At 27.9% G+C, this 15310-nt stretch overlaps 7 protein-coding genes across 7 annotated transcripts, besides 9 other annotated features; 3 read left to right on the forward strand and 4 right to left on the reverse strand.

The window, feature by feature from the left end:
* The first annotated feature begins 131 nt into the window (after positions 1-131).
* Positions 132-182: a sequence feature (AT_rich).
* CMU_000720 (transport protein particle component Bet3, putative) lies at positions 180-960 on the reverse strand (the record flags this gene model as incomplete). Its single annotated transcript, XM_002141515.1, has 3 exons — positions 180-473; positions 537-654; positions 719-960. The coding sequence occupies 3 exons, from the start codon at positions 958-960 to the stop codon at positions 180-182; spliced, it is 654 nt and encodes a 217-aa protein (XP_002141551.1).
* Positions 961-1114: 154 nt separating this feature from the next.
* On the forward strand, positions 1115-3151 carry CMU_000730 (DnaJ domain-containing protein; the record flags this gene model as incomplete). Its single annotated transcript, XM_002141516.1, has 1 exon — positions 1115-3151. The coding sequence occupies one exon, from the start codon at positions 1115-1117 to the stop codon at positions 3149-3151; it is 2037 nt and encodes a 678-aa protein (XP_002141552.1).
* Positions 1224-1253: a sequence feature (AT_rich).
* Positions 3152-3189: 38 nt separating the features above from the next.
* Positions 3190-3211: a sequence feature (AT_rich).
* A 435-nt stretch (positions 3212-3646) lies between these two features.
* Positions 3647-3673: a sequence feature (AT_rich).
* Positions 3674-3774: 101 nt separating this feature from the next.
* Positions 3775-3840: a sequence feature (AT_rich).
* Positions 3841-4097: 257 nt separating this feature from the next.
* On the reverse strand, positions 4098-4640 carry CMU_000740 (signal peptidase subunit family protein; the record flags this gene model as incomplete). Its single annotated transcript, XM_002141517.1, has 1 exon — positions 4098-4640. One exon carries the CDS (start codon positions 4638-4640, stop codon positions 4098-4100), a length of 543 nt encoding a protein of 180 aa, XP_002141553.1.
* Positions 4641-4795: 155 nt separating this feature from the next.
* Positions 4796-5405, forward strand: CMU_000750 (ubiquitin-conjugating enzyme family protein; the record flags this gene model as incomplete). The annotated part of the gene is made up of 3 exons (XM_002141518.1): positions 4796-4810; positions 4869-4978; positions 5033-5405. The coding sequence occupies 3 exons, from the start codon at positions 4796-4798 to the stop codon at positions 5403-5405; spliced, it is 498 nt and encodes a 165-aa protein (XP_002141554.1).
* Positions 5406-5515: 110 nt separating this feature from the next.
* CMU_000760 (uncharacterized protein) lies at positions 5516-6265 on the reverse strand (the record flags this gene model as incomplete). Its single annotated transcript, XM_002141519.1, has 1 exon — positions 5516-6265. The coding sequence occupies one exon, from the start codon at positions 6263-6265 to the stop codon at positions 5516-5518; it is 750 nt and encodes a 249-aa protein (XP_002141555.1).
* A 239-nt stretch (positions 6266-6504) lies between these two features.
* Positions 6505-6525: a sequence feature (AT_rich).
* A 315-nt stretch (positions 6526-6840) lies between these two features.
* Positions 6841-12912, forward strand: CMU_000770 (uncharacterized protein; the record flags this gene model as incomplete). The annotated part of the gene is made up of 1 exon (XM_002141520.1): positions 6841-12912. One exon carries the CDS (start codon positions 6841-6843, stop codon positions 12910-12912), a length of 6072 nt encoding a protein of 2023 aa, XP_002141556.1.
* Positions 9926-9972: a sequence feature (AT_rich).
* Positions 12860-12923: a sequence feature (AT_rich).
* Positions 12924-13019: 96 nt separating this feature from the next.
* Positions 13020-14438, reverse strand: CMU_000780 (uncharacterized protein; the record flags this gene model as incomplete). Its single annotated transcript, XM_002141521.1, has 1 exon — positions 13020-14438. The coding sequence occupies one exon, from the start codon at positions 14436-14438 to the stop codon at positions 13020-13022; it is 1419 nt and encodes a 472-aa protein (XP_002141557.1).
* Positions 13750-13783: a sequence feature (AT_rich).
* Positions 14439-15310: the final 872 nt, after the last annotated feature.

A 15310-nucleotide genomic window follows, 5' to 3' on the forward strand; every position in this document is an offset into this window, starting at 1 on the left:
CCTTCCACATTATAATATTAAATAAGGGAGTAGAGAGGGGGAGAAGAGAAGTACAAATATCCTATTTTGAATAAAAAATGAATTCTATAGTCACAATACATCAAAAAGTCATTCAAAGGCATGTAAAGAAGTATATAAATAATACAATTTTATCTATATTTATTCTTTTTATTAAAAAATTAGCTATTATATTTTGAAGGCGCATAGACCTTTATTTGAAAAGTGCCTGAAAGATTAGGTTTTGCAGATTTGTAAAGCCAATGTATGACATCATAAAACTTACATGATGGTAATTTGCTTACTTCTGCAGCCACTGAACAAGTCAAACCAAGGTGTTGTAATGCACCCCTAATTATTCCACATACTAAGATTACATTTATAGCCGGTTCAAGTTGTATCTTTGCATTATTCCTAGAAATGTTAGGTAAGAGTTTTAGCCATGAAAAATTATTGTCTAAAATAGCATATCCTCCCTGAAGATAGATATTTCAAATATTTAAAGGTGAATTCCTCAACTTATATTAGTTGTTTCATACCCGTCTATTAGTTTGTAATCTATCTGCCTGCTTAAGAAAAATATAGTTCCATAAATCCTTACACATGAATTTTATAATCTCCTTCTGATCTGTTATACGTGATCTTTCTAATGATAATCTAATTTTCAATAGATTTAAGATGAGGTATATAGTAATTATATTGCAATAAGATATTAACCTACCTTTCAACAAAACGAATACCTAGGTAGAAACCATTTTCTTCCAAGGTGGACATCGCAGCTTCTCTTATTATAGAGTTAATAGATATAGGTAATCCCTTTTCATCAATTATATCATTACCATTTTCGTCTTCTTGAAACTGAGCTTTAGATGAGACTTCACGAGCCACTTCTACACAGTAGTTAAGATATTCATATCGAAGTAAAGTTACTAGAGTTAAAGACACCTGCTTCTTATCTTTCATAGAACCTAATTCATGTAACTTCAGTATTATTGTACTATCAGCTATATACTTCTATAACAAACTGAAGCGGGGGCTAAAGAAGTATTTAATGGAGCTAATTCTTTGTTACTAACATGATCCTAAATACAATTTATGGAAATTTCACTGTTTAGCTATGAAGAAAGGTAGATCTCAAAAAAGTAATGGCTCTTTAATATCTTCGAGATCTTTGGCAAAACAGAATACAAATAATATGGTGGATACCATAGTTACACCAAAATCAGATTTAAACTTTATTAAAAAATTTAAATTTTCATCTGTGAAAGAAAAAGTGATTGACTTTTCTGTATTTTTTTTAATAGGTTTTGTTCTTATTTTGATTATAATATTAAAAGCTGGTGAGGAGCAATACAACATAAATGGAATGGTTAATAAAAGTGAAACACATCTTGATTACTATGATATACTAGGAGTATCAAAGAAGGCAACAAATATGGAGATTAGGAAGTCATTTAGAAAATTGAGTTTGAGATGGCACCCAGATAAAAATCATGGTTGTGAACCTTGCCTGGAAAAATTTCGTGAAATATCTAAGGCATATGAAGTACTTGGAGATGCAGATAAACGATCTATTTATGATAGTAATTATGGAGGGAAAATAGAAGTTATTCCTTCTGAGGCTGTAACTTTAACTAGTGAGAATTTCCATACTTTAGTTAGATCTCAGAATAAAGAATCATGGGTAATTCAAGTTTATACAGATAAAGATGAACTGTGCCACTACTTTTCACCAATATGGGAGGAATCTATTGAGAAAATGGGAAATTATTATAGATTTGGACGTATAAATGCACATAAAGAGAAAAGTTTACTGAAATATCTTCCATTAAATGTAAAAGTATTTCCTGCAATTTTTATATTAACAAATGGGTATCAGTATGAAATGTACTCTCAGATTCTTGATTCTACAGTTGAGAGTTTCACAGATTTTTTATTTGACTCCTTTCCTCAAACTTTACATATAATAACATGCCAAAAGAGTGCCTATAATTGGCTCATCAAAAAATCACAGGAAAATTATAGAGGTAAAATTATTTATATTTCTGAAAAACAGGAACCTTCACTTATTATCAAGTCTGTAGCCTTAAAATGGAGTACTATTTTTGATTTTGCCTTTGTATCTACGAAGATCGGAAGGGATTTTCTAAAAAGTTGGAATGTGGATATTAAAGGACCCACTTTAGCTTTATTTCCAGCAATAAATTCAAATATTAAAGTGAATGAAGTGTCATCTATATTTCATTTATCGGTAAATAATAAAGAAATCGATCAGTTTTTGAAGCAAAGTGAAAAAATTAGTGAAGAAAAGAATAATTTATTTGAAAGCCCACAATTATTATCTCTAAAAATAGAATCTTCTTTATATATAATTCAGCAGCACTATTATCCATTTTTAGATGCCGAAAATGTTCAATTTCTTTGCGAATCTAATATTTTGAATAGAATAATTTGCTTAGTTATAATTCATGAGGAATATAACCAGAGTGATGATGAATTAGATAAAATGAAGTTGGAAGTATTGGAACCTTTAGAAAACTCCAGAAAACGTTATCAAAGAGCAATGGCGAATCAAAAAAGTAGAAATTCTCATGAAGAAACTAATAACTCAAATTCTGAAGAATTTGACGAATATTTTGGTGAGTCAGAAGTTTTTGAAGATGAGGAGCTATTCATTCAACCAGTACAACTATCTATATCAAGTTATAAAAATAAGGTTGGGTCAATGAAGAAAATTGCAGATTTTATGGAGTTTTGGAAAACTAATTTAAGGAGTAGTCATATATTTTTACTAGACGTTGAGGGTGATAGGTATGCAATTATTAATGAAACTAAGCACTTATATGAAAAATTTACACAAGATGAAATCTTTTGGATGCGTCTACCTTTAAAATGTACTACTTTCCACGAAAAAGAGTTTTACTCAAATTGTCTTTTTAATAGCTCAGCTCATGGATATTCTATTTCATCTCTCTTTAGATATAAGATTTCTTTCAAATCTATTATTGCAACTGTTTTGATAATTACTGTCTCTTCATATTTACTTTCATCAATATCGACACAACAAAAGTTGGGGTTACTTGTAATATTTCCAATTTTAATTGCAGTATTTTCACATCCATCATTGGATATACTTTGGAATTTATTTTATTAATATGCGGATTTCTTTAATATGAATGAATATACTTTGTGTATTTTATATTAATTAATTATAGTTGGTAATTTTTGCTCGTACCTCTTAATTTAAAAAGTGGATTTTTTAGTAGACATCTTAATAGATGAGTTAGGAGATAATCTTTCGTAAATATTGTCAAAATTATAAGATTAATTATTCATATTTCCTAAATTTTCATCAATATTATAGTTAAGATATTGTAAAATAACGAGATAACTTGCTAAGTAATAGTTATAAACTACTACAATTAGAAGTATTTTGTTTAAAACCCTTTCCACCTTGTAAAATTTACTGATAATCACTATTTGGTAGCATCTGAAGTATTAACTGTAAAGTCAATGTTTATATTATTTATGCTTAAAGCTGTAGATAAAATATAACTTTAAATTGAGAGTATCAATATTTGTAAGTGGTATATATATGAAAATTTAGAATATTAACCCTATTTTTTTAATAGCTATTGTATTAGGTAGCAATATTATTAATTTATATTTATTTAAAGATGAAAAAATAAGAATGTAAGACCTTATTTTGCACTTATTTTTCTTTTCTTAGTTAGAAGACAACTAAATTTGGAGTTACTATAATAATATATATGGCAGTTTTTTTTTCTTTTAAATATAAATTATACTCTTGTAAATTTAAATAGAATAAATAAATATTAAAAAGAAGGCTAGCATCTAGAAATAAATTATTTCAGCTCACTTTATGTATCGAAGTCTATTATTTTAAGCTGTTCATTATTATTCAATTTAATTATCCATACTTAGAACTATAAATAGATATTATACAGTAGTAACACCATAATAGTGTAGGTTAGATAACATTAATTCGCAGTAATATAAATCATATTAAACTATGTTTTTTAAAAAGTGAAAAGTAAAAAATCTCAGATATTCATAAGGAATATAATTAAACTTTTTTATTACATTTTGGAAATTTTTTGATTGTATTGAAAATAATGACTTGGTAATTTGGCCATTTTAGAGGTGCCAAGTTGCTTATAATGTATAAATCCAACAATAGGCATGTAACAATAAGCAATATTCAACTTGAATTTTTGATTCCTCAAATGACGTCCTATATCACGAATTGGATACTCATTAATTATACCAATTAAATCAGAATTAGCATCTAATTTAGGATTTGAAATAATATGATCCCATATAATTACATTGTTAATAGGTGTATCCTGATTTTGATATGTGGCATATACATACACAAATAGTTGATTAGTATTCCATTGAAAAATATCTTTTAGAGATATCTTCATATTAAATGCTATATTAGCTTGGTCATTTCTTAAATATGGGCTTATTCCTATGTCCAAAACTGAGTGGAATTCAACAACCCCAGAAGGGTTTGGTTTATAAAATAAAGATGTTACAAAATTTCCTGCTGCGCAGGTTGCTAAAGCTGCTACAAAAGTACACACCAAAATATTTATACGGGAAAGAGTAGATTCCATTTATTTTCAAATATACGAATTAGATCTCGGATTGTGAGGTCCTAGCTTAAGTATACAATGGAAACCAATTCGAGAATATATTAAGCGGGGATTTGAGGCAGAAAGTTGTTAAGCAGCTAAGATAAACTATTCAGTTTATACTATTTTATTGGATAATGCATTCCCAAGCGGTATGTTAATAACTATAAGCTTATTTATTATCACTATATTATGAATTTTATACTTTAGAGACGACGTATATTGAGGGATTTCACTAAATTAAGTTCAGATCCACCTGAAGGCATTTGTGGAACTCCACTAAATGGAGACCTAATGCACTGGGATGCAGTAATATTTGGGTAAGTCATGTGTGATTTTGCAATATATATTTTACACTTTTGAATTGTTAAAAGTCCTGAAGGAACTATTTGGGAAGGTGGTATATTCAAGCTTGATATTAAGTTCTCTGAAGAATATCCAAATAAGGCTCCAGATATCAAGTTTATAACGAAAGTATTTCATCCAAATGTATATATAAATGGAAATATTTGCTTGGATATCTTACAACAACAATGGAGTCCTGTATTTGATATATGTGCTATTTTAACATGCATTCAATCTTTGTTAAATGATCCTAATCCGAACTCTCCAGCCAATGCTGAAGCTGCTCAAATGTATACTGAAAACCGTCTTGAATATTACGAAAAAGTACAACAATGTGTTAAAGCTTCCTGGGAAGAAGCTGAAGATTCATCAAATGAAGAAGATAAAGCTAAAGTTCTATAATATAACGAAGATAATGTCCAAATAATGTTTTAGTACATTTCAGTTATATAAGATTATCTAAACAAAGTGTTAGAAAAAATCTATAAAGCCTAAAATGAAATCTCAAATATTCAAATACTCTCTAGAGATAATTTCATATGTTGAATAACGGGTATCTGGCTAGTTTTATTTGCAATACTACCTAATACTTCATTAAGAAATTTATCTCGAGAATCTTCAACAATTTTAAATCTAGACCATATTCTCTTATTTTCCTTTGTCACTTCAGCTCCTCTACTTATCAATTCAAAACCTCTGGATAATTCAACCTGTAGCTTTCCTCCATAGTCAGTTTTTATGGACAGCATGGAAGGAAAGAATGGATATATAGATTCTACTGTAATCGAGTACAGTATCAATATATTTTTCAATGGAGGTATCTCCGATGAATTGGATCTTATTAAAGATTTCGGGAGATATATATGTAGTTCAAGCCACTCATTCATTTGTCTCAGTATATTTATAATAGAATAAATTGTTACAGAGCCACTTTCTGAAATCATATCCTTCAAAGAACTAGTTAATACTATTGTTGATAAATGTGTTGACTTTTGAAGTGACAATGCTAATAAGTCTCCATTATTCCAGAATATTAAGGACCAGAAAGCTTCACCAGATATTAAACTACAATTCTTAATGATTAAAATTGCAATAGACCTCATATTTCGTGATATTATAGAGTCGGCTAGCTTTATGTCTATACTTATCCTATTATTCTTGCAATTATCCACTAAATATTTATCTGTAATATCTTCAATATTTAGATGAGATTCAGCTATGATATCTTCCACTTTTTCATCATTGTTACTTATATTACTCATTTACAGAATAATTCCTAGTACAAAGAGACTCGAGATTCGACTGTCTATAACTTGCGAGACACAGCGCCGATTTCATTATTTGCACCTAGTTGCTACAATAGTATGGTTATAATTAAATTAAACTTGGAATATGATATACTATTAGATTAATATTAACAATAACTAAATTAGAATAATAGAAAAGTATTTAGTATGTATATATTAAGTAGAATATATATTATAGAAATAGTGTCATCATGTATATATTAAATATTTAAAATGTACTTAAACAACATGATATTATAGAAATGATAAATTGGTCAGGTAATCCTTATTTCTGATGAGATGTATAGTTATAAACTTTTAATATTGAAGAACTAATAGCTGATTACATATATACCAACTTTAATGATATGTTTGTACTGAATTACAGTAATATTATAATATAAGCAACGGTAAATACTGTACTGCAGTGGGTTTGGAGCCTAATGGTTTGATATCCCCCGTTAAGGGATGTTAATAAATTACTGAACAAAAATTTAGTATTTAATAGATATACTGAAATGAAATAAATATTGTATACTTTTGTAATATATATGGAACTACTTAGTGAGGCTGCTTGCGCAGCTGCAGGATGCAATATACAGTATTTAGAAAACCTTCTAAGTAATAATGATATAATTAAAAAATATTGGAGCATTATATTAAATTCTATACCTGAATCTTTTCATGTTAAATATTATGATTTTCTTTTACCAATTCCAATAGTTGATAATAAGCTTATTGAAACTATACCTGGATGTTCTAAAAGTGAAATTCTATCTTGTAACAATAGGGATGAAGGTGATAACGTATCATATAAGCCACTTGAAGTTGAAATCGAACTTATTTGTGAATGGTCAATTAATCGTTGTTTAGATATTGTAGAAAGAACCTTAGATATCAAAGGGTTAGCAATTCCATTTATTATAAAAGTAATTAATAGAGTGATTATTACCTATGATGAGATGGCAACGATAAATGGTGATTTACTCATTTCAAATAATTTGAATATTCTAAACAATGAATTTATACTTTATCTGTACTCATTTTACTGTATTCTTGAACAATTTTGTATTTTCCTGGATAATGTAAAAGTTTATAGCTCAGAGTCTATACTTTCAATTTGGACCAAGTTTATAATGTATGACCCTGTATCAAGAATAAATTTTGTAATTGACCAGATAGATGAATCTACTTATAACTCTAAGTTATCTGAATTAATATCTCTTTATCATGGAACATATAGCCACATTCAATCAATTCAATTGGCAAATATAAAGAATACGAGAAAGAATAGAAATGGATTAGGTTTAAAATTGGCTAAAAGTAGCAATATTTCATATTGTGAACCTTTCATTATTAAGACTGGTTTACATGGACGCTATGAATTTATAGAAACAAGTATAATGGCTGATAAATACATAAATTTTGACGTCGAAATTAATTATAATTCACTAAAAGAAAGTATAGTGGGAAATATAATAATGCCATTTGAGCGTGTTTTGATTGACTATATATGTAAATATTTACCTCTTAAAAAGAAAACAAGTTCTTGTATCTTTTTAGTATCTTATTTAGTATGTCAGAGTAAGACTACAATAAGTATTAAGGATCGTATAATTCTTTGCCCTATTCAAGTCTTGCAACTTATTTTATGGTCAATACACAGCATATCATCTCCTTTATATGATTTAGATGCACTATCATTGCAAGAATTCGTGGATGAGCTTTATGAATGTATCCCTACTAGGGATATTATGCTTAACTACTTTAGTGAACCACTGATAGTACAAAAAGATAAGTCAGATATTATAAAAAACTCGGATAATAATGAATTAGATTACTTAATGATTTATTGCCCATGTTGCAAACGTCCTGCTATAAAAACTAAAGACAAAATTTACACAACAATATACAAAGAATGGCTTCTAGAAGTATATAATTCAGTTGATATGATTGAGAAAGAGTTACTTATTGTAGATTTAATGAGGGAATTACCACCACTACCGAAATTCACTTTTTCTGATATCCTAAAATCAATAGTAAACTCTAATATACTAGAATGCTTTATACTCCGTCTTCTATATTCTATCAACAAGCAAAAAGAGAGGTTAGAGCCTGGTATAATTCGCAAAATCCTTCTTATATATAAAAATACAAATATATTAGCAAAGTTACCAAATAAACCTCTAGGCAGTGAGATAAACATACTAATTTTATTTGTAGAGATATATATAACAAGTAATAAATTGGAGCGTTGCTCTGATAATATTTTAGAAGAGGTCGTTCTTTGCTTATTTCAAGGAATAGATAGCTCAAGTTCTTTGAGTATTACAGATTTTACCAATTCTTTATCTTGCTTCATAAAGTCCATTTTTACTTCAAATAGCAAGCTGCATAATTCTACTATTTTAAATGTACAAGATTTCATTGAAAAACTTCTGGAATACAAATATCCAAACAGTATAAACTACAGAAAAAAAAGTTTAATGGTTACTAAAAATTTTTTGAAAAAAGTTAAATACTCAATAAAATTATTCACTCATATAGAGATTTTATTGAGTTATGAAGCAACTTTGATTAAGACTGAATTTGTAGATGAACGTCTAAGCAAAATACCTGGTATAAATGAAGTTCTAGAAGTCTCTTTTAATGATATAGATATATATAAATTTAACTATAATAATCCTTTGGATATTATAAGTGAAAATGAACCTATGAAGGTGATTTCTGACTTGTTTCTTGCAAATCCAAATTTATGTTTACTATCTTTGAATAATTCTTTGATTTCCAATATTTTAGAAATAATTAAAAGCTTGGATATTACTAACACAAATAACTTGTGCTGCAGATTTCTTATAAATAGGTTTAGAATAACTACTCTAATACACTATGGATTAATTAATCATGCTATGGTCATTATAATCTCCATTTTAATGGAATACAGTCTTAAAAATAAGCTGCACGAAAATTTGGACTCTTACTTATTTGAAATAGCTTTGAATGTAATTATGGACCACTCAGAAAAATGTACTGATCATGAATATAGCTCATTGACTCAGTGTAAACTTGCGGATTTACTGAGAACATATTTCCTTGCACTCTCACCTCCAAAAATACTCTTACCTTTACTACACAAAGAAGCAAGGCTATTTCTTGACCAAGAAGAAATTAATCTATCACTTAAAGAAATACCTACAACACCAGTTGAATGGATAAATCCAGAAATAGAAATGAGAAATAGTAATTTATACTGCACTGAGCTTCAGTATATAAGTTCTGCTATCAAGGCATTGCAAGAAAATGAGAACATAAACACTTTAAAAGATGATTTTGGTGAAAACTACTTGTTGTCTAACAACTGCATACGATTTTTGAAAGAAAAATTTGCACTGTATGACTCAAACACTAGTTATTTAGAGAAAATATCGCAAATAGTTGAACTATATGATAAAGATAGTATTCTAGGAATTTCAGTTGATTTGTTAGTATTTAATGGAACTATCTCAATATTAATGTTAAGAGATTTAAAGATAAATTCTTACAGGAAGTTAGAAATAGTGAGAGGTATTCAGGATTTTATGACACTTATCTGTAAACCAAATGATGCAACTTTAATAACAGTAAATAAATTGGTACTTTTTTTTCAAATTTACAATAATTTATATAATATAATATCTAATAAAGAAAAGGCCAAATATAATAAACATCTAGAAATTTTATTAAAGTTAGAAGAACAGCACCCGATATATACAATAAGTGAAAGTTCTGCTGAATGGCAGGAACGATGGATTTATTGGATTAAAGCTGTTGAGCCGAAGAGCCTTTTTACACTTGGACAAGCTCTAGACAGTTTTAAGGAAAGTCAAAATGAAGATCAAAATAGTCCTGCTGTTGTGATGTTGCACATTTACATGCTGTTAGAATCTATATCAACATATAAGAGTGCAAACTTGGCGAAAATTCAAGATGTTCAGTTAAGCTTGAATATATTGCACTTGAAGATTTTTGAGGAATTTCCTTTTGAGTGTTTGAACTTACTCTGTGAAAGGTACTACAATTTGAATAAGGGAAATTCTTTCGAATTTTTATATCTCAGAATGTTAATACTAATAATATCTAATTTAACAGATTTAAAAATTAAATTGAATAGCTTCAATAATAAATTGAAATATTCTTTACCCTATCGTTATGATAGTATTGAAGTATTTAGACTTCTCTTATATCTTTACAGAATGTGGCCAAAGTTTGATCTGACCACCATTGACCACCGAAATCTTAAGGATACTGATACAAATACTAACGAATATGGAAGACTAAAGATACCAACTACCGATATAGACTATTTTTTAGAAGAAATTCTAATTTGGTGCAATTGGGATAATTTTTGGACCTTTAAGAAACTAATATATAGCATTGATACTTCAGAAAGATTGAGATTGAGAATTACTTTATGTGATATTAGTTATAACATACTGATTAAAGCCTTTGAAGTTGAAAATAGATTTCCAACTACATGCTTTTCAAATTTACGCTTTGGACCAGGAATATCTGCTTCTACTATATTACTTGACCTACTGAAGGAACTTACATTTGATTATATCAAGACCCTCAAGTTTTTGTGTGCACTTTCTCATTTGAAAAATCATCAAATTGATGTTGTATTACTAATTTTGGATATGGAAGATGAGCTATATTCTAACTCACTTGTTAATTCAAATAATCTATCTAGATTACTTATAGAGCTTAGAGCCTTTTTGGCTTTATCTGAAATATATAAATTAGACCAGAAAGACAATACAGTTGGATATATATCTCTAAATGGTAACTCTTTTGAAATATTAAAAAGCTATTGCTTTGAACAATTTTTGGAAGAATCAGTATCTAGTTCGCTTATTGAGAATATTGTTTTAAATTTAGGCTTTAAATATTCACAATTAATAGTTGAAGGTTTTAAGTGTGTTACTGCTTCACTTTCCAATAAAGATTCTATGTATATATGGAAGTATTTGAGTATGACATGTAAAATTTTTATTGAAAAAGGGGAGAGATATCAAGAGAATATAGTCTTAGACTTTATTAAAGCTTGTATAGACATTATTCAGATCTTTTCTAATTTTAAACTGAAATCCTCACTACCATACATCCTAATTGATGTCCTTAAAACCAATAATCTGATCAATTCTGAGATTTTACCTCATTGTATTTTCTGGTGTTGTTCACAAATGTGTCATTTCAGTATGGTAGTATCGGAATCTTTACTACAGTTAGAATTAGAGAGTATTAAGGATGATATTATTGAGAATATGATTAGAGATTGGACGGAATCTTATGAAGAGAATAGGAATATAAGTTTTACTAAACTTACTTTTGGAAATATTCTCAAATTATTCAGTGGACTGGAACTTTTGAAGATACTATTTTCTGTAGATAATGAAGATGAAGATGATAAATTCAGAGCTTTTACACCTTTATTATGGGTTCATCACTATGATGAATGGAATGTGTCGAATATCAGTGGTTTGTGTCAGGGATATACTAATGAAGAGAATAAGTCTATAATTCATGTCATATTTTCAGGATTTGTTTTTAAAATACTAAAGATATGTATTGATAATGACTTACTTTACTTTTCAGAATTTATACTCCTGTGGACGTCCTTTGGAAGATCTTTGTTATTGGATCAAGATGAAATATTATTCTTGAATTATTTAAATACACTCAAGTCTCATTTTGAATTGGGATTATTATCCTCAAATAGAGCATATTTGCAGTCAACACTTACTTATATTCGCACGGAAGAGGTTTTAAAATATAAAAATAACGCAGTTTGGAACCCTCAAGTTAACGATATTATTAAAGGCATATTGATCATTCTTAATGGGAGTACTTACTTATTTTCTGGAACTGCATTTCTCGATTATATTTTAATTCCTATACTAACATTTGAAAGTCCTGATAATGAAAACTTACTAGAGATTGGACAAAGTCTGTTAAATAATTTTAGTATAGATTATGAATCAGTAAGATATGTTGACCTAATAGCTGTTGGTTTAATGCTAAAAGTTATAATGAATTACAGAAGAAGTCTCATTCAGTTTATTTCTTCACAATTTGTTGCTATGAAGTGTGTAAATTGTGCAATTAAACTGATTTCATCAGATATTGGTATTACAAATGCTTGTCAAAATGCTTTATCTTGTGTATATATCATACTAAGTAATTATTTAAATCTCAAACCAGATAATTTTAATTTAACAGAGTTTAATCTAATGCATTTTGACAAGAACTACTTAGAATTTCTAAGTAATTCAAGTGATAATTATTCTAATTATAAATGGTTTAGACTTTATCTTATGGATACCCAATATTTGGATTCAGATTCGACACAAATTATTAATAAAGTATCTGAATACATTCTTCTTCTACTCAATACTTATTATTGTGGGTTCTTAAATGGGCAATATATCTCTTATTTTGAATATTTATTCTCACCAAAACTTATCAAGAAAGTTCTGGTATCTCATGAAAAATTATCAGGGATGTATAGTCACATTAATAAACAAGCTCAAGATATATTAAATAAAAAAGATAAATATTTACAAAAAAATATCAATATAGTTTAAATATAAAATAACCTTAGTCTTAAATAAACTTAATTTTATTGCGGAATTTTTGTTCAATTATTTTTAATTTAAGTCTTATATATTTCTTATAGGATTTAATCCAAATATCACTTTTCTTCCTTTTTAATACTAGGATCCCATAAAATAAAACACATTTTCTGATGTGTATGAATCTTCTTTATCATTCTCCTTTTTGTCAAATCATATATATAAATAAATCTACCAGGACCTGTAATTGCAACCAAAACCTTTGTAGAGTCACTCTTACAATATTTGAGCCTCAAACAGCTTATACAGGATATACCCCCCATTATTCCCTTGAGGCTCCCCATTACAGAATATTCAATAATAATACTATTCTCTCTTGAGTATTTTGGAACTATTGCTTTGATTTTATTCTCTTCACCCTTTTGTATACACTGCCTTTTATGTTGTTTGAATGATATATTAGCTAAAGCTGAAGGCCTTTTTGTTGGAGTAACATAAAAGTCGATGGGGGACTTATCAGATTCCTTTGCACTTAATTTAATAATACTTACTGAACCAATATTATTCCCAACAATTGCTACGCATCCAAAGGTATTATTTATATCTTTAAATAAACTCCATTGCTTGGCAATAGCTATTGAAGTTACTGGTGACTTATCTTCCCAAATTTGCTTACTAAATATTGGCTTTCGTTGAGCTGTAGGACTGTATAATCTAATATCACCTGTACCTGTACCACATAATAATAATTGAGGATCTAACTGAACAAATGCAAGGCATCTAATATAAACTGGGATTCTGTGTTTAAGAGCATTTGAACTGACATTTCTACATTTCCAAGTAATCTTCATTAATTTTAATGAATAAATTTTTAAATTATTTTCATAACCTCCGAAAGCAACAGAATTGTTTACACTATTATATGTAGCAGCTAAAATATTTGAGCCAGGTAAAATTGTAGAATGTACTAGCCAATCAGGAGTACTTCCCCTTTCTTCAAAAAACCAAGTGTCAACCTTTATAAATTCATTATCTTCATTATACATATGTTTAACTGCACAATTCCACTTGAAAATACATAGATGACACTTTGAATCAATTACTAATAAAAATAATTCATCTTTATTATCACTATATTTTATATATTGCTTTGTTACATCTTGAATCAAAATAATGCTCGATGGAAATATAAATTTAGTTCTAAAGGATAATTTATTATCCAGTAGTGATATATGAAGTAACTCAACAATACCATTCTTGCGTCCGATAATTAATTCGTTCAATATAGTACTGGAATCATTATCCAATATTATTCTTTCTATACAGTTTCCACTTAGTAAGGATAGTCCATCGGACTCCTTTTCACGCCATGCTATATATGTAATACGATTATTCAAAGAGTTATTTACTTCTGTAGACTTTGTATTAACACTTGTTTTGGTTTTTAAATCTATTTCAGACTTGTCAAAGATTACTTCCTTAATAGTCCCAAATATATCCCCAGAAAATAAGCGGATATATTCGGATGAATTGTCCATTATAGCTAGATAGTACTCAGTAGAGTTGTTTTTTTAGGTTTCTCAAGCTTTTAAAAGAGAGTAATCCAGTTTTAGATTAATTGTCAAGAGAGGACCAAATACAAAGGGCGGGTAAATCCGTGGCATCGTGAAACTAAAATGTAAATCTTATACTTTGAAGTGTTTAATAGTTCTTTCAAAATATATTGAACGACCTCATCATTAACTATTCTTATTGAATATATTTAGGTATATTTTAAGATATATGTTGTTATAAATTAGATGGCTTAAACTCAAGATATATAATACTATTCGGTACTTTAATATATCTTACATTTATAGAAAATACCAATACTATATTATTAGTCAAACTTCTGTAACATAATCAATTAATGATTTTAATATTAATATACTTCATATTATGAATCCTAGGGTATTATTCTAAAAGTTTTGATAAAGTCATATATATTGTATATAATTTTCTTTGAAATTTATGATCAAAATATAAATTCTTTGTAAATAATAGAAACTTATTGGTATATAGATAATAGTTATTAGCTATTTGATTTTAAATAAACAATAAGATTGTAATTAAAAAAGTTTAAACATCTATATTTAGTCAGCATAATTCTTTTGAAAAAATTTTATTTATTAAGAAATGATAGGTATTATTTTAAATAGCCCTTAATTTCTACTCAAATAATCTTATAAATCCGGAACTTCTTAATTAACTCTTATAAATATTGCAAATAATACATTATTACTTTTAAGGTTCAAATTTTTATATTGATATTTTAAAAGTTAAGACTTAAGGTATGGTTTTAAATAAAGTCATAAGATAAAAAGATATGTTGGATTCATTTGATTTAATTTATAAATTCTATATATTAACT

Source organism: Cryptosporidium muris, genomic scaffold (genome assembly GCF_000006515.1).
Source record: "Cryptosporidium muris RN66 scf_1106632373461 genomic scaffold, whole genome shotgun sequence".
Lineage (NCBI taxonomy): Eukaryota > Apicomplexa > Conoidasida > Eucoccidiorida > Cryptosporidiidae > Cryptosporidium > Cryptosporidium muris.